The sequence below is a fragment of the Panthera uncia genome, chromosome A2, assembly GCF_023721935.1.
Source record: "Panthera uncia isolate 11264 chromosome A2, Puncia_PCG_1.0, whole genome shotgun sequence".
NCBI lineage: Eukaryota > Metazoa > Chordata > Mammalia > Carnivora > Felidae > Panthera > Panthera uncia.
The window spans coordinates 116,667,404-116,693,437 of record NC_064816.1 but is presented as its reverse complement, the minus strand read 5'-3'; the positions used below and the strand labels follow the sequence as shown (position 1 = coordinate 116,693,437).

At 41.2% G+C, this 26,034-nt stretch overlaps 1 protein-coding gene across 2 annotated transcripts in view; it reads right to left on the bottom strand.

Annotated features, from left to right (window-relative positions):
• Positions 1–25,660, bottom strand: part of PLEKHA8 (pleckstrin homology domain containing A8) — a 62,231-nt gene extending 36,571 nt beyond the window's left edge. Inside the window, exons 1-3 of one of the 2 annotated variants that reach the window (XR_007460033.1) lie at positions 25,085–25,660; positions 2,647–2,763; positions 1,285–1,440 (exon numbers count right to left, since the gene is read on the bottom strand). Coding sequence is in view for 1 of the 2 variants with exons in the window: in XM_049641646.1 (XP_049497603.1) it covers positions 1,285–1,440; positions 2,647–2,763; positions 25,085–25,124 (313 nt within the window). In the remaining variant the exon portion in view is untranslated. The remainder of the gene's footprint in view (positions 1–1,284; positions 1,441–2,646; positions 2,764–25,084) is intronic. The other variant, XM_049641646.1, reaches the window with a different exon arrangement.
• Positions 25,661–26,034: the final 374 nt, after the last annotated feature.

Genomic DNA, 26,034 nt, shown 5'->3' with positions numbered 1-26,034 from the left:
TCAGATGTTTATGGTATGGGTTATAGATAAGATGTGAGTGAAGATATGAGGGCAAGAAAAACAGAATAAAGAGATTTCTGGTCTTTTGTAATCTATATTATTTTTGGGGCCAAGGTACTGAATGATCACCAGTACAGGAAGAAGGACACAGCATACTTTTTATCCCTTAATGTCAGAACTGGGAGCAAAGAGTCAGTGGTTCAGAATTTTGGTATTTGCTACAGTTTTCCCTATCTGTAAAATGGGGTCATAGCTATCTACCTGCTAACAGTGCTCAAAACTGGGAAACTGTTCTGTAACGTGCAATTACCACTAATAAGATGGCTTGTTAATTCACAGAACTGGTTCAGCATGGCACCTGTCAAAGCTAATGACACCCTCTGTGCACCTGCTGAGACCTCATTAGCACAGTGCTCCAGCTGCTCCCTCACTGAGGGCTCAGCTAGTCATTATCACTTCTGTTTTTTGTCCCATGAAAAAGCTGCATGTTACAACCTGATCTGAGTCAAAGCTGACAGTGTCTAGAATTTGCTCCTGAGTTAGCATTAAAAAACAACCAAGGAAGAGGCCATTTTACTGTGTCTACTTGAAGAGTCAAGCACATCTGCCACATCTGTCTTGAGAAAGAGGCCTCATCTCCCGCCTCTCTCTCTAGGTGCATATATATGGGTGGGGGGCTGGGAAGGTGGTGGTTAGGGCTCAGGCACTCTTCCCATAGTCCACATAGAAAGCTGTGCCATGGTTCTCAGGAGACAACGATGTCAAGTTAATGAGCATTAAGCAGCAGCAACCCGGCAATGAGTATCCATCCCACCCCAGGGAAAGGGAGGGGAAAGTGGGGTCCTACTGCAGAAAGTGCCCTGATCCAAGGCTCAGCTATTCTTTACCAAAGGTCAACTCTGTGCCAGACTGGGTCCTAGACAGTTTAGTATAATGATGAATCCTACGGCAATCCTTCTAATGTACACTTTTACATCTTTTTAAATAAGAGGAAGCTGAGAGTCAGAGAGATTAAGTGACCTATGCCAAGGCCGAAGGCCAGTACCTACAAAGCCATGATTTGAATCCAGCTGTATCTGGCTCCAACACCTGTACTCTTTCTACTATGAGATGCCAAGAGAGAGGAGTTAGATACAGACTGTGGTTTAAATTCCAGATGTATATGGCATTTGCAGGATATAAAAAGCTGGCTAGGTGGTCAGAGGCAAGATACAAATATGGGAACCCAGAGATGCCAGTGGGTGATTCCCAAGCTTCCCAGACCACAGAACAATCGATACTTGCCTTTTTCCTTCTGGGTCCTACTGTCTGTTAGGCAAGCCTTGGCTGACCCCAGGGCTACCAGCCACCGCTGTCTCTCAGCCACGCTTCTGGCCTTCAGGTAGAAATACTGCTCCCCAGGGATTATCAGGTCCATGCGAGTGTTATCTACAGAATGAACTGACAGCAGGCAGAGGGAGGTCAGAAGCTTAGAAGAGCTAGGGTGCCTGGGTGGCTCAGTCCGTTAGGCGTCCGACTTTGGCTCAGGTCATGATCTGACCCCACGTCGGGCTCTGTGCTGACAGCTCAGAGTCTACAGTCTGCTTCGGATTCTGTGTTCCTCTCTTGCTCTGTCCCTACCCCGCTCGTGCTCTGCCTCTCTCTCTCTCAAGAATAAACAAACATGAAAAACAAACTGAAGATAAAAGAAACTTAGAAGAGCTCTATCTGGTGCCCTACCCTACCCAAATTCAAGAGCTCAACTGGTGCCAGTCATTAAAGGCTTCTTCCAAGGGGGGATGCCAGCCCTTACCACCTCCCCTGTTTATTTATCTCTTTCTAGGTGCCTCTGCTGATGAAAAGGAAAAACCTTGGCTGGCTCCAAGGTATCACCAAGACTAAAAAAGTAGTACTCAATTCTCCTTATCAGAATAGAGATAGAATCTCTCTTTTGGCTTGTGTGTGTAAAGTATGCTGCTCTGAGGCCAAAAAGGCTTGCACGCCTGTAAGTAAGGGTGTGCCTCTACCTTCTTGGGTTTATTGGAAAGCAATCAAGAACACACTATTCTTCCTTTTCTACTGTCCTTCACAAGTTAGAGCAAAAGTGCGAGAATTGCTTCGGAGACCTTCAGGAGAAGAAATAAGCAAACCACACTCTCCTTCACCCCCTACCTCACCCCAAAATATCCTTCTAATCTGTTTTGAAGCTTCATCTTCTCAGCATGTCTCAAGATGTCTCCAAACCAAGAAGTAAAGGCTATTTGCAGGTCTTTATGCGTTTGCTTGTTTTAAGTAATGTGGTGGTGGTGAGAAGGTGTGTGTGTGTGTCCTGATTTATTCACAGAAGTGTTTGATGCTGCAATAAAAAGACTTACATAAACTTTGCAAAGAGTCCCTGGCTTCAGGTGAGCAAGTGAATCAAGAATGAGCACTAGATGTGTGGTGAAGCACGTTGCTCTCATTTATTTTGATACCTTTTAAACAACCTCCCTGTAAAAATTGTCTGCAGTTTTAGGTCTTATTTGTAAGGCTTTCTTTTGGGACATAACACTATGTATCTCTGTACTACAGGAATAGCAGAGAAAGGCACGCAGAGGCCAGTCCTTTTTTTATTTTGTGGGGGAGACAGAAAGAAAAAGAAAACTTAGAAATGCCTTAGTTTCTCACCTTGAATTTCACAGACCGCCATCTGGATGCTCCCTTTGCAACCTTTCCAGGCATCTTCAGGAGAATCATAATAGGATAATATCCCCCCACAGAGAAGGAACCATCGAGGCTGCCAACCTGAAAACAGAAGCAAGAGCAGGTCTCAATTATGGCCTCCATGTGAGGTGCCTCTCAGGACACAGGAGCGGGACCTGATAAAGGAAGCTGGGTCCCAGCTCCGAGGAGCTTAAATTCCAGGGGAAATTCTAAGGGAAAGAAGTAGGTTAGAAAATACCAGTATGCGTGATCTCATTTTTAAAATTAGAAACAAACACCCATAGGGGCATATATTTTTAGTCACATAATGTATAGAAGTCTGCAAGGGCCAGGAATATAGTGATGATTCTGATGATAGTTAATAGGATTACCGATGATTTTTATTCCTTTTTCCATTAATATAGTACTAGTAATCTTTGATTTTTAATTTTCTTTTAATATTTATTTTTGAAAGAGAGAGAGAGAGAGAGAGAGAGAGAGACAGAGTGGGAGTGGGGGAGGGCAGAGAGAGAGGGAGACACAGAATCCGAAGCAGGCTCCAGGCTCTGAGGTGTCAGCACAGAGCCCGATATGGGGCTCAAACCCACAAACTGTGAGATCATGACCTGAGCTGAAGTCAAAGTCAGACACTCAACCGACTGAACCAACCAGGTGCCCCTGATTTTTAATTTTTTTAAGGTAAAAGACTATTGTTTCCTGAACATTATCGTTTTCTTTTTATTTGTTTGTTTTAGTGTTTATTTTTGAGAGAGATATAGGCAGAGCACAAGCAGGCTTCAGGCTCTGAGCTGTTAGCACACAGCCCAATGCGGGGGCTTGAATCCATGGACCACGAGATCATGACCTGAGCCGAAGTCGGATGCCTAATCCACTGAACACCCAGGCGCCCCATGAACGTTATCGTTTTCATATACTTGCTCTTCTCTCCTTTGGTTAAGAACAATTATCCCGAACTTAGAAATAAGGCAAAAGATTACGTTGCTCTGAAAGACGACTTCAACCACCTCCATTTTGAGCTCAGTCTGTACTTTCTGATTAAGTTCTTGTCAGCTTATCTCTCTTAACTCAGGCAAAAGACCCCACAGGCAAAGCCTCCAGTGATGGGAACTGAAACTACTCCCTCAAGCAATTAACTACTGCCCTGACTCCAGCAAGACCCTGCACATTGACCCCAAGATAGTGACTGACCTGACCTTTACTGCCCAGCACTGGTACCCACTGACCCTTCCCCCACATTTTCCTTACATAATAAACCCACAAGTATTTTCAGCACAAAGAAACAGTCTTTGAGATACCAGTCCACTGTCTTCCCGGTGTGGGCCTCACTGAAATAAATTCCTTTCTTGTGTCACCACTACTCATCTCTCTGTCTTTGGATTTTGTCAGCAGGGAATGGCAGATCCTGGTCTGTTTGGGCCCCCAGGGCCAGGTGCTCTCATACCTGTGTCCTGCAGCCCTTTCAACATCATAGAGAGTTACAGAGTGCAAACAAGCCTGTGTGGGGGCGTATGAGCCCTAGGAGAAGGTAACTTTGACTTATTACTTAGCATTGATCCACTGTAATGAAATAATCTTAAAACATTCAAGGGCTTAACAACTTTTACTTTGGAGAATTTCAGGGGACAAACCATATTTGGTTGAAATATACATCTTATCTAGTCCTCTTACAAATTTATATTCTAGGCAACCAAAATTATTTGCTATCTTCCTGCTTCTGGGCTTTTGCCTGAGTTGGATCTTTTTTTTTTTTATTTTTTTTTTTTTATTTTTTTTATTTTTTTATTTTATTTTTGGGACAGAGAGAGACAGAGCATGAACGGGGGAGGGGCAGAGAGAGGGAGACACAGAATCTGAAACAGGCTCCAGGCTCCGAGCCATCAGCCCAGAGCCCGACGCGGGGCTCGAACTCACAGACCGCAAGATCGTGACCTGGCTGAAGTCGGACGCTTAACCGACTGCGCCACCCAGGCGCCCCGGATCTTTTTTCTAAAATGTCATCTCTGACTATTTCTGCATAAGCCTTGTCAGTCTCCTCAGTCAGATATACACATATTTTTTTCTCTGAAATGTTATAGCCCTTTAGGGATACATTTTTCTCATGACACTCTTCTGGGGCTGAGGCAGACAGAGAGAAGACCAGGAAAAGCTTTGAGCAGAGCCCTAGAGGCTGCTTAGGTACAGATGTCCGATGACTGATTCACACAAACCAAGAGGCCTGAGACCCAAGAAGAGCTGTGGTTCCATCCAGGTCAGAAAGCAGGAAAAGGCCAATGTTGCAGCTCAGGCAGGAGGAATTCCCTCTTTCTTGGCCTTTTTATTCTATTTAGGTCATTGATTGATTACATGAGACCCACTCATATTGGGGAAGGCAATATACTCAGTCCACCAATTCAAACGTCAATCTCATCTAGAAACATGCTCACAGACACACCCAGAAAGATGTTTGGCCACATGGCCAGGCACCTCATGGCCCAGGCACACTGACACATAAAATGAGTCATCACATCATATGTTAACTAACTTGGATTTAAATTAAAAAAAAAATAACAAATAAAAAAAATTAATCATCACACACCATTAATTTTAAGACATACCATTATTTTGTTTAACACAAGAAAAAAAAAATACCTGGCCATTAATCAATGACACGGCGCTGCTTCTGCTTCCTGATTTCAGCTACTAAAATGTGGAATAATGTCTACAAATTGAAAAACTGTGGCACTAAACTAGGTTTAGCTTATAGTAATCTGAAAAAAGTTAAAGAGCTCCTCCTCTCCCTCAACACACACAGACACACACACACACACACACACACACACACACACACACACACACGGCACAGCTGCAGTTAGGTTTTGAAAGTTGCTGGTGAACTGTAATAGCAACTGAAACAGCACCTTCCCTGTAACATGTTCTATATTTACCTAGAAGTTATAATTGTACTAGGGGAAGTTCTATATATCGTTATTTTATCCTGTAGTCTGTAACTATAAAAACCATGACCAAAAAAACCTTTTCTTTAAATCATAAAGTTACTGGAATCTCAGAAGGCACATTAAGAGACCACAGAAGTCTCAGTCCCATTATATGAAATTTACCGGCAGAGCGATGGACAGTCCAGAGAAGGACTGGGATGCACTGCTCTTTCACGATGTCCCTTTCCCAGAAAGCTCAGTTACAGCTGAGAAATAACTGTTGAGAAAAGCGGCAAGAATGAAGAGGCCATTAATCCACTTCCTGTTTTAAATTAATCTGCAGTTACTCTGATTGATGTTTCAGCTTGATAGTCTAAGGGATGCCCAGATAGCTGGTAAAACACTATTTCTAAGTTTGTCTGTGAGGGTGTCTCTGGCAGAGATTAGCATTTGAGTCAGTAGACTGAGTAAAGACTCCCCTCACCAATGCAGGTGAGTATCATCCAATCCACTGAGGGCCTGAGTAGAACAACAAGGCAGAGGAATGGAGAATTTGCTTTCTCTTCTTGATGAGACATCCACCTTCTCCTGCCCTGGGACACTGGTGCCCTGGGGACTGTGGACTCAGATCAGGACTTAATACCATCCATCTCCCTAACTCTCAGGCCCTTGAACTCAGATCGAATTGCATCACCAGCTTTCTTGGTTCTCCAGCCTACTGACAGCAGATCATGGGACCGATCTCCATAACTGCATGAGCCAATTCTTACAATAAATCCCTTCATATATTACAAGTACATACATATATGTATATAATACATATACAATTATATATACTATTGGACCTGTTTTTCTAAAGAACCCTTGCTAATACACTTGGAAATGATCAAATATTCAAGGTAACAAAACAGCAGATGAAAACTGTGGGTGTAACCAGTCCCCGCTCCCTTAGATTACCATTGGATTAATCTTCCGGTCCAACCCCACTTTCCCATCCCCCCCTTTTTTTGGCCATTCTCTGTTGGAGATGGAATGTGGTGTCAGCCAAACTCTCTGCTTGCAGGGATTAGACAAGAGATTTCAATGAGCAAAGAAAAGTTTTAGCTTATATAAGTTACCTCTGCCAGGGATGGGGTCGGGAAATAGAAGTATTTAAATGCCAATTTCACATACTTTGCATTATCCTGGATTATTTCACTATAAAAGGTATGGTGGACATTTATTTTTGGCAACCTGGCATCCACCCTCAACACCTCTGTTACTGAAATTCTCCTCCTCCACACCCTATCCATGTAGTTTGGGTGGGGCGGACTGGCTCTATGTGGGGCATGTGATTCAGGCTTAAATGGAGCTTCACGTTCCCTGTCCTCAATGATACACTCCGCGACAGGCAAGTGACCCAACCAGAGATAAATAAACCTGGGACTTCTGCTGGGTCTGGAGACAGATGGAAAGAAATGGAGACTGCCTCTTTTTGCTCTGGTCTTGAAGATGTTTGCCTGGAGCTGTCAGCAGTCATTCTGCCACCACATGGGACCTACACGTGATTCACCCACTAAGCGAACGGGGGTGGGAGGACTTGAGGGAGGCAGGGAAAGGAAGCAAATCCAGACGACAGTTTTGAACACTGCAATAAGACCATATTATACCCATAGATAAGAACTTTTTCAGAGTCAAAAAGTGAGCCAATATCCATTTTTTTTTAACTTCAAGCCTAAATTGGATTTATTCCTAAATAAAAGATTTACAAACTATCACATGATCAACTTCACTAAATGTAGAAAAAGCAAAAGCATTTGACAAAATGTAATAACATCCTTTCACAATAAAAATTCTCAACAAACTCGGAATAGAAGGGAACTTCTTCACCCTGATAAAGCATGTAAAACAACAACAACAACAACAACAACCCACAATTAACATACTTAATGACAAAAGACTGGAGGTTTTTCCCCTGAGACAACATAAGGATGCTTCCTCTCGCTGTTTCTATTCAATATTTTATTGGAGGTTCTAGCAAGGGCAATTAGGGTAAAAAATGAAATAAAAGGTATCCAGATTGGAAAAGAAGAAGCAAATCTACCTTCATCTGCAGACATGCTCTTACATATTTCAAAACAAATCAAAGCAAAAACCTAAGGAATTCAATTAAAATTAGAATAAATAACTTCAGTAACGTTGCAGGATAGAAGACCATATGCAGATATCAATTGTATTTCTATACATTTGCAATGAACTGAAAGTGAAATTAAGGAAACAGTTCCTTTTACAGTAAGATCGAAAAGAATGATAGTTAGGAATACACTCAATAGAAGAAGTATAAAATTTATACTCAAAACCAATATAACATTACTCAAAGAAATTAAAGACTGGAAGATCATTATTCCAAAACTGTTACCAGCCTGTTGTTTTCTCATATAGTGCAATGTCTTTCTATACTTCATCTATACTTAATTGACAGCAACTGTTTGCAAAATTCAATTTTTTCAGCTCAACTAATGTCAAGCAATATGGATTTTTTCCAATGAGCATAGTTTTCTTGAAAAAATGTACATATATTTGGATCTAAAACAGCATAGCTCATGTTAACTTTATACTACAGTTTCTTCCTTTTTAATTTCACAACAACCACTTTAAAATCAAAGTTTCTAGACATGTTCTTATACCTTAAAGATCCAAACCAAAAAGTGACTACTTGTGAGTCACACCTATGTCTAAAAAACACTGTAGCTTCCCATACTCAGCAGCCTTGGGACATGTAACTCATCCAAACATATCACTAAAAATAACTGCACTCCATTAAAAAGAAACATAAATTCTTTTTTTCTTTTCAAAGATCTTATTTTTAAGTAATCTCTACCCCCAACATGGAGCATGAACTCACGAGCCCGAGATCAAGAGGCACATGCTCTGCTGACTCGACACTTAAATTCTTAACAATATTTTAAAATTTACATGTAGTGAAATTCCTTTGGTTACCAGTTCTGAGTTTTGATAAATGCATAATCCTCTAACAACCACCATAACAAATACAGAAAATTCCATTATCCTCCCCTCAAAATTCCCTTGTGCTCCCCCTCTGTAGTCAAACCCTCTCCCTACACTGTACCCCTGGCCAACCACTGTTGTGTTTTCATTTTAGTTGAAAATATTTTGCAATTTTTTTGAAGACTTCCTCTTTGACCCACGGATTACTCAGAAACATATTGTTTAATTTCCTAATATTTGGGGATTTCTCACATCTTTCTGTCATTGATTTCTAGTTTACTTCTGTTAAAGACAGGAGCATTCTTTCAATTGGGCAGGGTTTCTCCTATAGCCCAGAATATGGTCGATCTTAGTGAATGTTCCAGGTGCATTTGAAAAACATACAGTATTCAGCTGGTGTTTGAGGGATCACTCTGTAAATGTCAATTAGGTCCAGTTAGTTGATAGTATTCAGATCTTCCGTTATCTTTGGATGATTTACTGTCTACTTGTTCGATGGAGTACTGACAGGAAGAATGTTGAAGTTTCCAAGGATAATTGTGAATTTCTCCTTTCAGTTCTATCAGTTTTTGCTTCATAGATTTTGACGTTCTGTTTCTAGATATATATACATTTAGGATTCCTATATCTTTTTGATGAATTAACCCTTTTATAATTACACAGTGTCTTCCTTCTCCCTTGAGATTTTCTGTTGTGAAATCTACCTAGTCTAATATTCATACAGCCAATTCAGCTTTTGATTAGTGTTTGCATGGTACCTTTTCCTATCTTTTTTTTTTTTAATGTTTTAAAAGACTTTAATTTTTTAGAGCAGTTTTAGGTTTAAAACAAAACTGAGAAGAAGATACAGAGATTACCTATATGCCCCTCACTCATACTTGCATAACCTTTCCCCTTATCAACATCACTCACCAGAATGGCTCATTTTTTTATCATTTATATTGACACATTATAATCATCCAAAGTCCAGTTTATCTCAATGTTCACTCTTCCTGCTGTACACTTTATGGATTCAGACAAACGTATATGTATCCCATCATTATTCATCTCCCACTACAACCCCTGCCCCTGCAGCACCACTCATCTTTTTATTGTCTCCATAGTTTTGTCTTTTCTAGAATGTCATATAATTGTAATCATTCAGTATGTAGCCTTTTCAAATTGGGTTCTTTCACTTAGTAATATGCATTTGAGATTCTTCCATGTCTTTTCATGGCTTGACAACTCACTTCTTTTAAGTACTGAACAAGATTCCCTTGTCTGGATGTACCAGTTTATCCATTCACCTACTGAAAGGCATCCTGTTGCTTCCAAATTTTGCTACTGCGAATAAAGCTGCTATAAAGATCCTTGTGCAGGTTTTTGTGCGGAATGAGGTTTTGACTGCTTTGGGTAAAATTTAGCGATGGCTGAATCATATGGTAGGTGCAGGTTTAGTTTTGTAAGAAACCACCAAACTGTCTTCTAGAGTCGCTGGCTGTACCATTTTGTATTTTTTTGTTTTTTGTTTTTTTTTCTTTTTGTACCATTTTGTATTCTAAAGCAATTTATGAGAGCTCCTGTTATTTCATGTCCTTGCTAGCATTTGGTGGTGTCAGTGTTCCAGATTTTGGCCACTCTAATAGGTGTGTAGTGGTACCTCACTGGTGCTTTAATTTGCCATTTCCATGATGACATATGACATGAAGCTACTTTTCACAAGCTCGTTTGCCATCCATATCTCTTCTTTGGTAGGGTGTCTGTAAGGTCTTTGGCTCATTTTTATGTTGGTTTTCTTATTGCTGAGTCTTAAGAGTTTTTGTATATTTTGGATAATAGTCCATTTATCAGATGTCTTTCACAGGTATTTTCTCTCAGTCTGTGATGTTTCTTCTAAATTTTTTTTTCAATGTTTATTTATTTTTGAGAGGCAGAGAGAGACAGTGTGAGTAGGGAAGGGGCAGAGAGAGAGAGGGAGACACAGAATTCAAAGCAGGCTCCAGGCTCTGAGCTGTCAGCACAGAGCCTGACGCGGGGCTCGAACCCACGAACCGTGAGATCATGACCTGGGCTGAAGTCGGACGCCCAACCGACTGAGCCACCCAGGCGCCCCGTGTGATGTTTCTTCTAATTTTCTTGATACTGTCTTTCACAGAGCAAAAGTTTTTTAATTTTAATGAAGTCTTATTAAATTATTTTTTATTAATTATTTTTTCTTATTATTTCTTTCATGGATTGTATTTTGGGGATTATATCTAAAAAGGCATAAAAATGCCAAGGTCATCGAGGTTTTCTCCTATGTTATCTTCCAGGAGTTTCAGTTTTGTGTTCTACATTTAGGTCTATGATCCATTTTGAGTTAATTTTGGTGAAGGCTGTAAGGTCTGTATCTAGATTAACTTTTTCTGCACGTGGATGTCCAGTTGGTCCAGCACAATTTGTTGAAGAGATTATCTCTGCTTCATTATATTGTCTCTCTTTCTTGGTCAAAAATCAGCTGATTGTATTTATGTGGGTCTGCTTCTGGGCCTTTTTCCCCCAATGATCTGTCTTTTCTTTCACCAATACCACACATTGTTGATTATAGCTTTACAGTAAGTCTTGAAGTCAGGTAGCATCAGTCCTTCAACTTTGTTCTTCTGCTTCAAGATAGTGTTGGCTATTCTGGGTCTTTTGCTTCTCCAAATGACTTCTGGAATCAATTTGCTGACATCCATAAAATAACTTCTTGGGATTTTAGACTGGGATTGCATTGAATTTATAGATCAAGTTGGGAAAAACTCACAACTTGACAATATTGAGTTTTCCTACCCATGAACATGGACTATCTCTTCATTTATTTAGTTTTTCTTAGATTTCATTCACCAGTTTTGTAGTTTTCCTTATACAGGTGTTATACATATTTTGTTAGGTTTATACCTAAGTATTTCATTTTGGGGGGGTATAAATGTAAATGGTACTGTGTTTGAAATTTCAAGTTCCACTTGTTTATTGTTGGTATATAGGAAGGCAATGAATATGGGCTTTTGCGCATGAACTTTGTATCCTGCAACCTTGCTAATATTTGTTATTAGCACTTTATAACCACTTTTTTGGTTAGTTGTTTCAGATTGTCTACATAAGTGATGTTACCTGTGAACAAAGACAGTTTTATGTCTTCCTTCCAAATCTGTATGCTTCTAATTTCTTTTTCTTGCCTTACAGGATAAGCAAGGGCTTCCAGTATGATGTTAAAAAGGAGTGGTAAGAGGAGACATCCTTGCTTTATACCTGATTCTAGTGGGAAAGTTTCTAGTTTCTCACAATAAAGTATGATGTTAGCTGTTGGTTTTTGTTTTTGTTTTAATATTTATTTATTTTGGGGACAGCTCAAGAAGGGGAGGGCTAGAGAGAGAGGGAGACAGAAGATCAATCAGAAGCAGACTCTGCACTGGCAGGCTGACAGCAGTGAGACTGTTGTGGGGTTCGAACTCACGAACTGCAAGATCATGACTTGAGCCAAGTCGGACACTCAACTGAGTCACCCAGGTGCCCCTTAGCTGTGGATTTTTTAAAAATACTCTTTAAAACTTCTCTTCCATTCCTAGTTTACTGAGTTTTTATCGTGAATGGTGATTTGCTTAATGGCTTTTCTGTCTACTGATAAGACCATGCGATTTTTCTTTTTTAGTCCATTGATAGAATGGATTACATTGATGAATTTTCAAATGTTGAACCAGCCTTGCACATTTGGGATAAATTCTAATTGGTCATGGTATACAATTCTTTTTATACACTTTAGGATTCAATTTGCTGATATTTTTTGGAGGATTTTTTGCATCTATGTTTGTATATCCTTTCATTTTTAATCTGTATCTTTATATTTAAAGATCTCAAAGGCAGCATATAGTTGGGTCTTGTTTTTCATTCTATCTGACAATCTGTGTCTTTTATCTGTTTAGATCACTTAATAGATTATCAATATAGTTGGAACTAGGGACACTGCTTTATTAATTTTCTGTTTCCTGTTTTGTTTTTGGTTACTTTGTTCCTCCCTTTCCTGACCTCTGGATTATACGACTCTGTTTTATCCACATCTTCTGCTGTATCTCTTAGTATTTGTTCATTAGTTGCTCTAGGGCTTAACAAATAGACATCTAACTTTTCAGCCTACTTAGAAATAATATTTTGCTATTTCAAGTAAAATATGCAAACCTAAACCCAAAGAAGTCCTTTTAGCCCTTCTCCTTTTCTATTATAGTTACCATATGTATTACATCTACATATAACAACCATCCCCCCATGAGGTTATAATTTTTGCTTCCAACAGTCATACACATATTAAAGAACCTAAAGACAAGAAAGAGTCTATTACGTTTATCTGGATATTTACCATTTTTGTTGCTTTTTTTTAATCCTGATGTTCTAAGTTTCCTGTGGTATCATTTCCCTTCAGCTTCAAGAACCGTTTTTGACATTTTAATTTTCCTTCATCTAAGGGTGTTTTTATTTTGCCTTAACTCTTAAACTCTGCCTTCTAGCCTCCACATTTGCCGGTAAGAAACCCCAGATACTGAAACTGTTTCCCTATCGTACTGTGTCTTTCTATTCTTGCTGCTTTTGAGGTTTTTTTGTTTTGTTTTGTTTTTTTGTCTGTTTTAGTTTTCAGCAGTTTCATCATATGTATGGTATATCTTTGAGCTGACACGGCTTGGAGTTTGGTGAGTATCTTGAATTTGTAAATTAGTAGCTTTTGCCCAATTTGAGAAGTTTTCAGTTATTATTTTTTCAAGACTGTTTTCTTCACCAATGTCTTACTCCTTACCCTTCTCCTTTCTCCAAAGTCTAAATGTTAGACCTTTTGTTCTTGTCTCCGAGGTCCCTGACTCTATGTGCTTTTTTTTTTTTTTTTTGAGGTACAATTGACATTTAACATCAACAACAGGATTTATGTATATATCACAAAATGATCACCACAATAAGTTTAGTTAACATCTATTGCCACGTTGAGTTACAAATTTTTTCTCTTCTAATGAGAACTCTTAAGATTTACTCTCTTAGCAACTTTCAAATATACAACATAGTATTATTAACCATAGTCACTGTGCTGTATGTTATATCCCCAGGACTTATTTGTAAGTAGAAGTTTGTATCCCTAAGGTTTTATTCATTTATTTCCCTTCATTTTTTTCCTTTGTTCTTTAGACTGGATAATTTCTATTGACTGATGTTCAAGTTCACTGATTCTTTCCTGTGTCATCTATATTTTACTGAGCCCATCTACTGAGTGATTTTTTTTTAATATTGATATCATACTTTTTTAGTTCTAAAATCTCCATTTAGTCCTTTTTAGTAGTTTCTATTTCTCTGCTAAGAATCTATATCTTTCCATTTGTTTCAAGAGTGTTCATCTTTACCATGGTGGTTGTTAACGTTTTGTCTTCTCTCCCCAGTCGGCTTGCTATAATTTACTTTTCAGAGTTCTCAGGCACTTGAGTAGTTTGTTCAGGTTTTAGTCTCAGTGGGAGAGAGACTACAGTGAACTTACTCCATCTTGGCCCAATAACAATACTCTTAAATAGAACTAGTAAGACACCCACTAAGTGAAATGTTAACCTCATGCTAGGGTACATCACTCTGCCTATAAACCCATTGTAGTTTCTTCAGAACTTTTGCCAATTAAATATTATGGGAAACCAGAAGTTTACAATCTTATTGTTTAACAGAAAATAAAAACAAGATTAAAAAAAACCCACATTAACACACTGTAAATTTTTAAAAATCCATAATGAAATACTGCTGTTTAGAAATGCAGAAAAACACAAGAAGGGGCTATTTAAATCTCTTATAGAAAATTAAGCCAAAAGTAAAGAAAAAAATAAAGAAAAGGTGCTTCTTCATCAAACATAAGAGGAAAAACTAGTGACCATAATCAAGTGGGAACAGAGAGAAGCAAAAGGGCTGAATTCGTCTCTAACTTCTTTTGACTTTCATTTCCTTTTCTACAGAATTATAGCATGAGTTTAATAGTCTCTTCCAGTTTTCAAAACCTGTAAACCTCTATCTTGATTCAAAGTAACAGGAAACTTAATTCTTTCGCAGCATCTATTTCAAGAGAAATTAACTAGTGTCAAGAAAGATTAAATTTCTTCACAGAATTAACAACCTTTCTGAAGTGGTGAGTCAAGACTTAATTTGTTCACCATAAATTAATGGTTGCTGTGTTCATAACTCATATATATTACATGATGGTCATAATATATCATGTTATAGATATTTTACAGATACATTAATGGTGTAAAAATCTACCATTTCTAAATTGAAGCAAAGCAGTTACTCAGTCCTGACCGCCACAGTCTTGGTGTTTTCCATGTCCAGCTATGGGTGCTCAGCCATATTCTACCTCATCAAAACCCCTGCCCATAGCTCAGCCTCCCCAGATGAGCTCCAGACAGGACAGTGGATAACAAGACTGTGGTTCTTCTGCCAGGTCAGTCATAAGACTTTTGCTGCAGCTGGGAAGGAGGAAGGAGGAGACATCCCTAATAGTAACAGATAATAACCAAGCACTAGCTAAATTACAGGCTTCTTAATTTACCATTAATTAATTCACAAAGCATTTTTTGAGCAGTTATAATTTGCCAGGCTTGGAGATTAAGAGAAAAGATGATCCCAGGCTTCAAAGAGTGACAGCCTACTGGGGAGTAAGGCATGCAGATGGTGAGGAGACTATAATTACAATATATTACATCAAATTCTCTTTAGAACCTTCTGTTGGAGCCTGCTGTAAGTTACCTCTGTCTGTGCTTTGGGCTATCAAACTGGACATTTGTTATATTTATTTGTTCTGGGCAACGCTTCTCATATGTTCCACCATCACCTTCCTCAAGAAAATAGGAAATGTTGGTTGTTCAAGTTCAGACTCATAACATCTAGATGTGTCATCCTGAGCATGTCACTAAATTCCTCTGGGCATTACTTTCCAATTTACAAACAGACAGACTCTTCCTTCTGATTATAATGTCACTGTTAACAAACCCAGCAACCTCTCACTACCCCAGCTCCAAACCTGAGGGTCACTTTCTGCCCCATCCCTCCAGGTCAGTCACTAAGTCTTGCCCAATCACACTCTTCTCCACTCTTGCCTTCAGTGTTACACCATGCCCATGTTGAGGCGGATGGTGTAAAATCATGGGAAGGACAAAAGCCAGGCAGACCTGGCTCAAGGTTTATTTGTTGTGTGATTTGAAGTCAATTATTTATCTTACGAGCCTTGGTTTATTCATCTGTGAAATGGAGGATACTGCCTCCCTCCTCCCCTTCCATCATCATTGTGTTCCTGTTATTTCAGTGTTTTCTCCTCCCTTATCATGTTTTAGCCAGCTGAATCTTCCTTATGTACTGTTTTTACCTGTTCTTTCTTCCTATTCAGAAATCCCAAGTGACTCCTCACCAATTCAAAACTCTCAGGCTTGGCTTGGTAATCTAATCCTATCCCATGGGGCGTCTGGGTGGCTCACTCAGTTAAGCATCCAACTTTGGCTCAGGTCATGATCTCACAGTTTGTGAGTTTGAGCCCCACATCAGGCTTGGTGCTGACGGCTCAGAGCCTGGAGCCTGCTTCATATTCTGTGTCTCCCTCTCTCTGCCCCTCCCCTGCTCACACTGTGTTTCTCGCTCTCTCTCTCAAAAAAACAAATAAACATTAAAAAAAGCAAAAAGATATTTGTGATGTCAACCTGGATGACCAAAGACTTTAACATTCCAGCCTGTCAGGGATGCCCCAAATTTGCCTTTAAAATTCCAACACTCCAGAGGATGATAGGTAAGAGCTAACCCCCTACACCTAGGGACCAGCTACATGCAGTGTAGCTCTTCTGAGCTTTGTCAAGCCATAGCCTTGAAGCAACCATGTAAAGGCTTAAGGGACAAAATCATGAATTTAGCCAAATTTAGCAAGGCACTTTTCATAGTTAAGAAGGACAGCCACAAGCCTATTATCTCCTTGAGAACAGGGATCATGTCTTACTCAAAACAGTATCCCTAATATCCACACAGGGTATAGTAAGAGTTGATGCTAGTGTTCCATCCATTCTCAGTGAATGAATGACTGACGGGGAGCTATTAGACTGTGTTAAAAGTAGACTGTTGAAACCTTTCCTCTGGTATTTAAAAATCAAGACAGAGCCATCCTTGTCTTGGACTATACAGGAACAATTCTACCTAAAGGAGTAGATTCTCAAGCAAATGATATTTTGCTTCCTTTGATGTAACACGAATACTGAGAAAGGTCAGCCCTCTCTCTGGCTAACTCTAAGTTACTCACTTTTCCATCTCTTCTGCTACTGTCACACCCTCCACCAGCCAACTTGAAAATGGATCCAGGGAGAGAAATGCCCAAGCATCACAGTATTTTTTGGACCTCCCTGTTGTCTATTCATTTGTTTTCTGTCCAGCAAAGCTCCGTTGCCTACTTTCTTACCTGTTCCAAATCTATTCCTAATGGAGTTCAACTGGGCTTTTGCTCAATTCTAAACAATATGAAAGTAATAGTAACAGGAAATGGTAAAGATTGAACACTGAGAGCACAGTCTGAGAACAATGGTCCTCAGGCCTCCTGTCCACAGACCACATCAATGACCTGAGACCATGGTCACTCCTAACATCTCCAACCACATCACACATCAGAATTAATGGAAAGACTGGTGCTGCTTTTGAGGGAGTGCCAATAAGGCAATGGTCTAATATCTCTTATGTTCCTTAACAAATTATTAATTTTTGCTAGAGGCAACATTATAGTGGTACACAGAATTATGTGATCTGTAATCAGCATTCATTCAAAACAATGACTGTCATAGGACTACAGAGTCAATTCCAAGATTCTGATGGCTCATTGGAGTATTTTCCTTTATAGATTATATCACTCCAACTTCCAAAAGGAGGATTTAAAAAATTCAGGTTAGGGGCACCTAGGTGGCTCAGTTGGTTAACCGTCTGACTCTTGATAGCCACTCAGGTCATGATCTCACTCACGGTTTGTGGGTTCGAGCACAGGCCTATCAGCACAGAGCCTGCTTGGGATTCTCTCTCCCCTTCTCTCTCTGCTCCTCCCCCGCTCATGCTTATTCTCACTCTCAAAATAAATAAACAACAAAAAAAAAAAGAATTCAGGATACATACACTTTCAGAACCAATGAGGAGACTCAATTTGCATACAGACAAAACCAACAACTGAATTTTTCTGGCATCATTCATCAAAACAGTTGTCCAATTAATCTAACAGTAAGTGAACTATGTACTAGACAGGTTCATATATGTTATCCATTTCATCTTTGTAAAAAACCTAGTATGGCTATTATTCTTGCTGTCATCTTAAAACTGAGGCTCAGGGAGATTAAGTAACTTGCTCAAGGTGTCAGCATTAGTAAGTAGCAGAGCAGAACTTTCAACTCAGGGCTTACAGACTTCAACCATTTTCATTTACAGCATTTGAATATACTGGCCCATGGCCCTGTCACTGAAATCATGAATAAAGAGTTGAACATTGGATATGGCAAAGAATGTAAACAATGAAGGTGACCCTTAACTCACATCATACACAAAAATTAGTTTATTTATTTATTATTATGTTTTATTTTATATTTGAGAGACAGAGAGAGAGAGAGAGAGAGAGAGAGAGAGAGAGAGAAAGAGCACGAGCAGGGGAAGGGCACAGAGAGGGAGACACAGAATCTGAAGCAGGCTCCAGGCTCCGAGCTGTCAGCACAGAGCCCGATGCAAGGATCGAACTCACGAGCAGTGAGATCATGACCTGAGCTGAAGTCAGACGTTTAACTGACTGAGCCACCCAGGCGCCCCACAAAAATTAGTTTAAAATGGACCACAGACCTAAATGTAGGAGCTCAAACTAAAAACTCAGGAAAAAAACAGGAGTAAATCTTTATGACTTTGTGTTAAGTTAGACAATAGTTTCCTAAGAATGAAACTAAAAGCACAAGCGATAAAAGAAAAAAAAAAATCAATAAACTGGACACCAAAATTAAAAACTTCTGTGCTACAAATGAGACCATCAAAAAAGTAAAAGGTAATCTACAGAACAGGAACAATATTTGCAAACCATGTATTAGATAAGGAACCTGTATGCAGAATAAAGAATTATAATTCCATAATGAAAAAAGAGCTCAAACAACAAGTGGGCAAAGGCTGTAAATGGACATTTCTCCTAAGATACACGAATGGTTCATAAGCACATGAAAAGATGACCAATATCATTAGTCATTAGAGAAATATAAATCAAAACCACAAGGAGATAACACTTCACACTCACTGGAATGGATATAAGAAAAAAGACAGATAATAATGAGTGTTGGTGAGAATGTGAAGAAATTCTTTCATTACTGATAAGATTGTAACATGGTACAGCCAGTTTGGAAAAGTTTGGTTGTGTGGTGTTTTTGTTGTTGTTGTCGTTGTTTAAGTTTATTTAAGTAATCTCTACACCCAACATGGGGCTTGAACTCACAACCCTGAGGTCAAGATCTGAGCTGAGATCAAGAGCCGGATACTTAACTGACCAAGCCACCCAGGTGCCCCAATTCCCCCCAAACTGTTAAACAAAAAGAGTTACCATACAACCCAATAATTCCCCTCCTAGGTTTATATTCAAGAGAAATGAAAACATGTCCACACAAAAACCCGACACAAATATTCACAGCACCATTACTCATAATAACCAAAAAAATGGAGCAACTCAAATTTCCAATTGATGAATGGATACACAAAATATGGTATATCCATACAACGGAGTATTATTTGCAATAAAAATAAATGAAGTACTGATAGATGCTATACATTCACGAACCCCCAAAAATATTATGCTAGGTAAAAGAAGCCAGTCACAAAAGAACACATAATGTATAATCCCCTTTATATGAAATGTCTAGAATAGGCAAGTTTACACAGACAGAAGATTAGTGGTTGTCAAGGGTAGGGTGGAGTGGGGTGGGAGTGAATGCTAACTGGGTTTCGTTTGGGGATAATGCAAATATTTTTAAATTGTGGCGATGACTGCACACTAAAAACTACTAAACCAGTATACTTTAAATGGTGAAATTTATGATGGGTGAATTATTATCTCAATAAAGATGTTAAAACAACAACAAAAAATGCTGATCAGTGGTTATGAGACCATGAGAATCTTGCTCTGGATCACTCACATTCCAGATGTCCTTTTTACACAGCACAAACGTATACGGGCAAGAGTCACCTTCCTAAACCTGCGTTGGGGGGCAGTAAGCAAAATTATCGCACCTTCCCAGACAACCATCTGGTCAGCATGATGCAAGCTTTTGTTATTTCTGGAATGCAGCACTGCAATGTGTTGTGCCCTAACCTGCTGGCCAGGCCCACGAAGCCTGCAGCTGGATAGAGCTCAGGGCAGCAGCCCTCCCGCTTGCTGAACGGGCAGGAAAGGGACCTAAAATGGCAAAGTAGAAAGCTCACAGCACAGTTCAGAAAACTTCCTTATGACAAAACATAGGCACAACACTGAGCAAAGTCTTCCTCACTCCTGAACTCCTCCCTTCCTCCTACCCCCAAATGGAGTCTGCTATTCTAGGTCAACATATTTTAAATATAGGTGCATTATGAATCAGCTAGAATTATATAATGATCAAGCAGGAAGGACCTTTCAAGGTATTATGTAATGGAGCAATGACTCCGGAGCCACTTACTAACTGTGTGACCTTGGGCCAGTTCCTTGACCTTTCTGTGTCTCAATATCTTCGTCTGGAAAATGGATGTGAAGATTAAATGAGTTAATACTTGTAAAATGTTTAGAATAGTGCCTAGAACGTCACAAAATCTTTTACTATTTTTATAATTATTGACTGGTAAATCTCATCATTTTTATGGAGGAAGACGTTAAGCTCAGAATGGTAAAGTGAGTCTGAAGCTTGCAGCGGCAGAGCTGGTATCAGATTTTAGGTCTCTTTAATGCCTCAACTATGGTTCTACTATTAATTTACAACCGAGCAGGTATAATATTCCTTGACCAACTTTTAGGGCTTGAAAGATATGAATAACAAACATACAATGCCTAGCTCTACATTTCACACAATATAGGGATTTGTGAAATGTTTGATCCATATTTCCTTTTCATTCCAGGTTTAATCCTCTAATGTCTAAAGAGAAGGTGTGACGCTAAATTCCAGAATGTCTAGTGTTCTGATGTTTAAAAAGTGGGATGGCTCAGGGCTGTTAAAGAAAATACACGTAAGTTTTCTCTCTCTCTTTTTTCATTTTCCTTTTAAGGAGCACAGGGTACCTGCATATGCCTAGTGTGTTAGGAAAAGAGACTGTTTCTATTTCTCTATTTTAGTACTATACTCATGCAAGCAATTTAAATGCTATTCTCTGGGTTTGATGATGTTTCCAACTTTCAGTAAATGATACCTACTGGTTGATTAAAGAGGCAAGAGAAACTCACAAAATAACTACAGTATTTGGCAAAGTACAACAAAGTAAGTGTTTAAACACTCTCATCATTTCTCTCTCTTTCGTATACTCGTACCACCCCATGGTGTTTACACCAGCATAAGAGATAGGCAGGGGCCTTTCAAGCTTCTTATCCACCCCTGCAGCCTTGTTGGAGCCTCACACTAAGCTCTGCAGCCTTTCAGGTCTTCTTTCCTTTCCTCACTCACTTGCGGCCTTCATACCGACATTCCCCATAGCTAAAAAGTTCTTCCTCACAGCCTCCAAATGCACCTCTGCCTTGGCCTCACCAACTAGCTAGCTTCTATTTATCCTTCAGGTTCTGCTTAAATCTTTTCTTCAGAGAAGCCTCCCCCAGTGACCCAAACTAGCTTCTCTTCTTCCCTTCTCCCCAACTCACACACACTTGGAACACGCTTCTAAGTACTTCCAATAAATGTCTTTCTCCCCCATCAGACTGTAAGCTCAAGAAAGGCAGGGACTGTGTATGTCTTGTTCGGTGTTGCTTGCCCTGTGCCTAACATAATAGTGCCCAGCACACAGTAGGTGGCAAATGAAATTAACAATGTCCTCCAAGCATTAAAAGGATCAGCTAACAAACTGATTTCCTAACTTCTCTACTCAGATTTGACAAAAGGCTTCCCATATCAAGCTGTGGGCATGACAAAATTACACAAACAGATACGACCATTTAGAGAAAAATTCACAACGAAGAAAAACTGTGGCTGGGATATCTATTTTAATGTTTATCTATTTTTGAGAGAGATAGAGAGAGACAGCGTGCGAGCGAGGGAGGGGCAAAGAGAGAGGGGGACACAGAATCTGAAGCAGGCTCCAGGCTCTGGGCTGTCAGCACAGAGCCTGACGGGGGCTCGAACTCACGACCGTGAGATCATGACCTGAGCCAAAGTCGGAGGCTCAACCGACTGACCATCCAGGTGCCCCTGGGATATCTATTTTAAAATTACTGTGTGCAAAACCCTAAGGAAAAACATTACTTTTTTAAAAAAGTTTATTTATTTTGAGAGAGAAAGAGAGAAAGAGCACGGGGGAGGGGCAGAGAGGGAGGAGAGAATCCCAAGCAGGCTCCATGTTGTTAGTGAGAGCCTGATGTGGGGCTTGAACCCACAAACGTGAGATCATGACCTGAGCTGAAAGCAAGAGTCGGATGTTGGGGTGCCTGGGTGGCTCAGTTGGTTGAGCATCCAACTTCAGCTCAGGTCATGATCTCAGGTTCGTGGGTTCAAGCCCCATATCGGGCCCTCTGCTGACCGCTTAGAGCCTGGAGCCTGCTTTGGATTCTGTGTCTTCCTCTCTCTCTGCCCCTCTCCCGCCTGTCCTCTGTCTCTCAAAAAACAAAATGTTAAAAAAAATAAATAAAAGAGTTGGACGCTTAACCGACTGAGCCACCCAGGCAACCCGAAAACATGTTACTTTTAGGGGCGCTTGGTGGCTCAGTCGTTTAAGCGTCTGATTTCAGTTCAGGTCACAATCTCATGGTACATGAGTTCAAGCCCCACGTTGGGCTCTGTGCTGACAGCTCACAGCCTGAGCCTGCTTTGGATTCTGTATCTCTCTCTCTCTCTGCCCCTCCCTTGCTTATGCTCTGTTTCTGTCTCTCAAAAATAAACATAAAAAAAAATTTTTTTTAATGTAACTTTTAAAAACAAGCATCAGAAGAAGAAAAAGTAGTAATGTCTTCATCAAAGCTTGTCATTAACAGTCACACTATGTTCTTTTGGGAGACTATCTCACATAGGAGGGTGGAAGAAATGAGAATGCATTTGTTCCTCCTAGGCTATACCATTTCGTTCCAAAGTAAATTTATCTCCTGATGAAAGACAGTGTGCTAAAAAATAATTCTAAGTATATCCAGTAAAAGTACCCGGTGGTGTGATGGGCTTCTATGAACACTATGCCCACAATGAGGTGGCATGTGGGTCAAGGGAACAAGCAGCATGATATGAGGACAGCTGCCTCTGGCAATGGCTCCAGGCTCCCGTTTTTAGGGCTTCCACCCTGGCACCACTCACAGAATTAACTTCTCTTACTTGGGGCAGAAAAAAGGAGACTCTTTTCCAACTAGACAGATGGTACAGGCATCACATGATAAAGATTCCAAAAGATCCTTCTAGAGAAATTTTGCTGTATTGAAGAATACATAACAACAGTCAGGGGGAAAAAAACCAACCAGGAAGCAGGTACTATACACACAGATTAAACTTTCTATATAAAGGAGGATGAGAGTAAGAAAAGTGAGAAAAAAAAAAAAAGGCAGGGGAGGGGGATGGAAGAAAAGAAGGAAGAGTGTTCAGGATGAAAGAAAAAAGTTAAAAAGCATGTGTAATGGAAAGGGGTGAAAGACCAGGCACTAAATTTTACTCAAGGGGTTAAGATCCATATATCTCAGAACTTGGAGATACCTGAAAGACAAATTACCTGATCAAGCATGTTCCCTTTAGATTAGTAGAGTGTTAATGAGCCTTGGACATTCACCAAAGCCCAGCCACGAGTTACCCACATCTAACTGAACCATTTGACATCAAAGAAAGTCCTCAAAAGCCAAGGCCAGGTCTTCTAGTATATGGGCTGCCGAAGCGAGCACTAGGCCAGGTCTTCTAAAACACCTTTCTTCACTCAGTCTTTACTAATGAATATCAGAAAAATAAACAACTCACCTCTAACCACAGTCTGCAAAAGGAAGAGATTCTGGGTACAGCCAACAGGTGCACTTTTGGCTGTGCTGTGTAACCTCATCAAAGTCAATATGCCAACTGATCCTCACAGACACATTAGTCCTTAAACTACCCTAAAGCATCACCACACTAAAACATTTAAAAAACTGTCCAGTCCTGGGGCGCCTGGGTGGCTCAGTCGGTTGAGCGGCCAACTTCGGTTCAGGTCATGATCTCACAGTTCATTAGTTGGAGACTGCATCCGGCTCTGTGCTGACAGCTCTTAGCCTAGAGCCTGTTTCAGATTCTGTGTCTCCGTCTCTCTCTCTGCCCCTCCCCTGCTTGAGCTCTCTCTCTCTCTCTCTCTCAAAAATAAATAAACATTAATGAAATTTTTTTTAACTGTCCTGTTCTATCAAAGGATGGGAAAATACATCTCTCCCACTATAAGAGATACTGGGAATACCTCTGGTTTCAAATACACTGCTATTAAAAGTGCCCAGCTCTTTTTCCATAATAAAGTTTAATTCCAAAATGGTGCCTAACACAGTTGCTAGCATGCAGAAGGCTTTTACTAAATACTGGTTGCAAAAACGAAAATATGCTTGTTCTGAATCATATTCACGGTTGGAGAATAGTTACGACCTTACAAGATATGAAGGAAGGTACTTCCACACATTGGAAAGGGGGCAGAGTATATTTTTAAGCCATTCTGCTCAGCAGTGCAACAAAACAGTTGCTACCGTTTCATTTTGTGGGAATTTCTGGGTCTGTAAAACAAAAAGAACGCTCAAGTGAGAAAAGCAAAAACCGTGTACATACTTGGGAGCTTTGAACTATTGAGATGGAATTCTGGTATCTTGGTCCGCACGCAGATGACTCCGAAAGTGACAAAGGGAAAGTGTTTGCACTGGGGACTTTGTTTGAAAAAGGACCTTTCACCTCTGGAATTCCAAGTCACCTCTAGCATTCATAGGAAACCTTCCAACCTCTCTGCTGGGCGGGCGAGACCAGCTCCTTCGCCAGAATTCGATAGGCTCCTAGAAGACCCCCACTGCGGGAGTCAGCGCCTCCTTCCCGCTGACGCCGAGGGCATCGAGGCTTTCCAGTCACCCCAAACCTCTGTATTTTGTAGCTTTCCTTGAAGCGAAAGGGCAGTTATGGGCCTCACCCAGCCCCAGCAGAGGACTGTGTCCTTACAGCATGGGTGACACGGCCCCGTGAGAACGGCTTTGGGCAAGTATCCTCGACCCGTGCAGGCCTCTCCGGTTTCACTAGGGGCCGTGACCCCGACCCCCGGGGACGCGCGTCCGACGCCGCCCTCCCGCCGCTCAAACAAAGGACCCGGCGCCTGGCGCGCCCCCCACTCACCGCTCAGATAGTTGGTCCACTTGTACAGCACCCCCTCCATGTCGCCCGCGGCCCCTTGGCCCCCGCCGCGCCGGGGCCGTTTCCCTTCGCCCGCCGGCCCCCTCACTGCCCCAGGCCCCAGGAGGCGAGGAGCACCGGCAGCAGGGCCATCGCCCAGAGCTGCCGAGCCGCCGACTCCCGGCGCCCGGGCCCGGTGCGGGGACACCCGGCCAGCCTCACATCCTCGGCCCGGGGGCGGGGTCACTGCGGCGGCCTGGGCACGTGAGGACGCGGCCGGCCAGGGCCCCCGTGCGGTGGAGCGGCGCGCTGTTCACAGGGAGGCGAAGGCACTGGGTGGGCCCGAGTGGTGGCTGCAGCCTCCAAGGGGCCACTGTAGCGAGGGAACCGGTGGCTGGCGGTACCACAGCGCGCTACCTGAATCCTCGACGCGCCGGGCCCGGGGCCCGCTCGCGCATGCCTAGTGCGCCGCTCGCGCGCACGTTCCCAAGGTCCATTCCGGGGTTTGGCTGCGACTGCGGCGGCGGCGGGGTGACGTAGCGGGAATTGCAGGCAGGGAAATTGAGTCCTGGGAAGTGGGCTTGAGAGTAGGTGATGCGTCAGAGTGGAGAAGGGCGACCTATGAGACGATGCGGGACACAGTCCAGACTGTTAATGGTACCGTAGGTGGGGCCGGACCCACCTCTGGATGTTTGAGGGTCAGTGTGGCCCCTTAGGGTGCCTCCTGTGTTATAGCCCCCAGGGTCCAAATCTTGTTTCAAGGCTAATTGATGCCAGAAAATCGAGGCAGCTAGCAATAGAGCGTACGGAGTGGACGGGAATTTCACGATAGAATACAGTGTGGCTAGTAAACATGTTTAAACTCTAAGGCCTAGCTATTGGAAGTGCGGTCCATGGACAGCAGAATTAGCATCACCTAGGAGCTAGTCAAAATTGCAGGAACTCACGGCGAG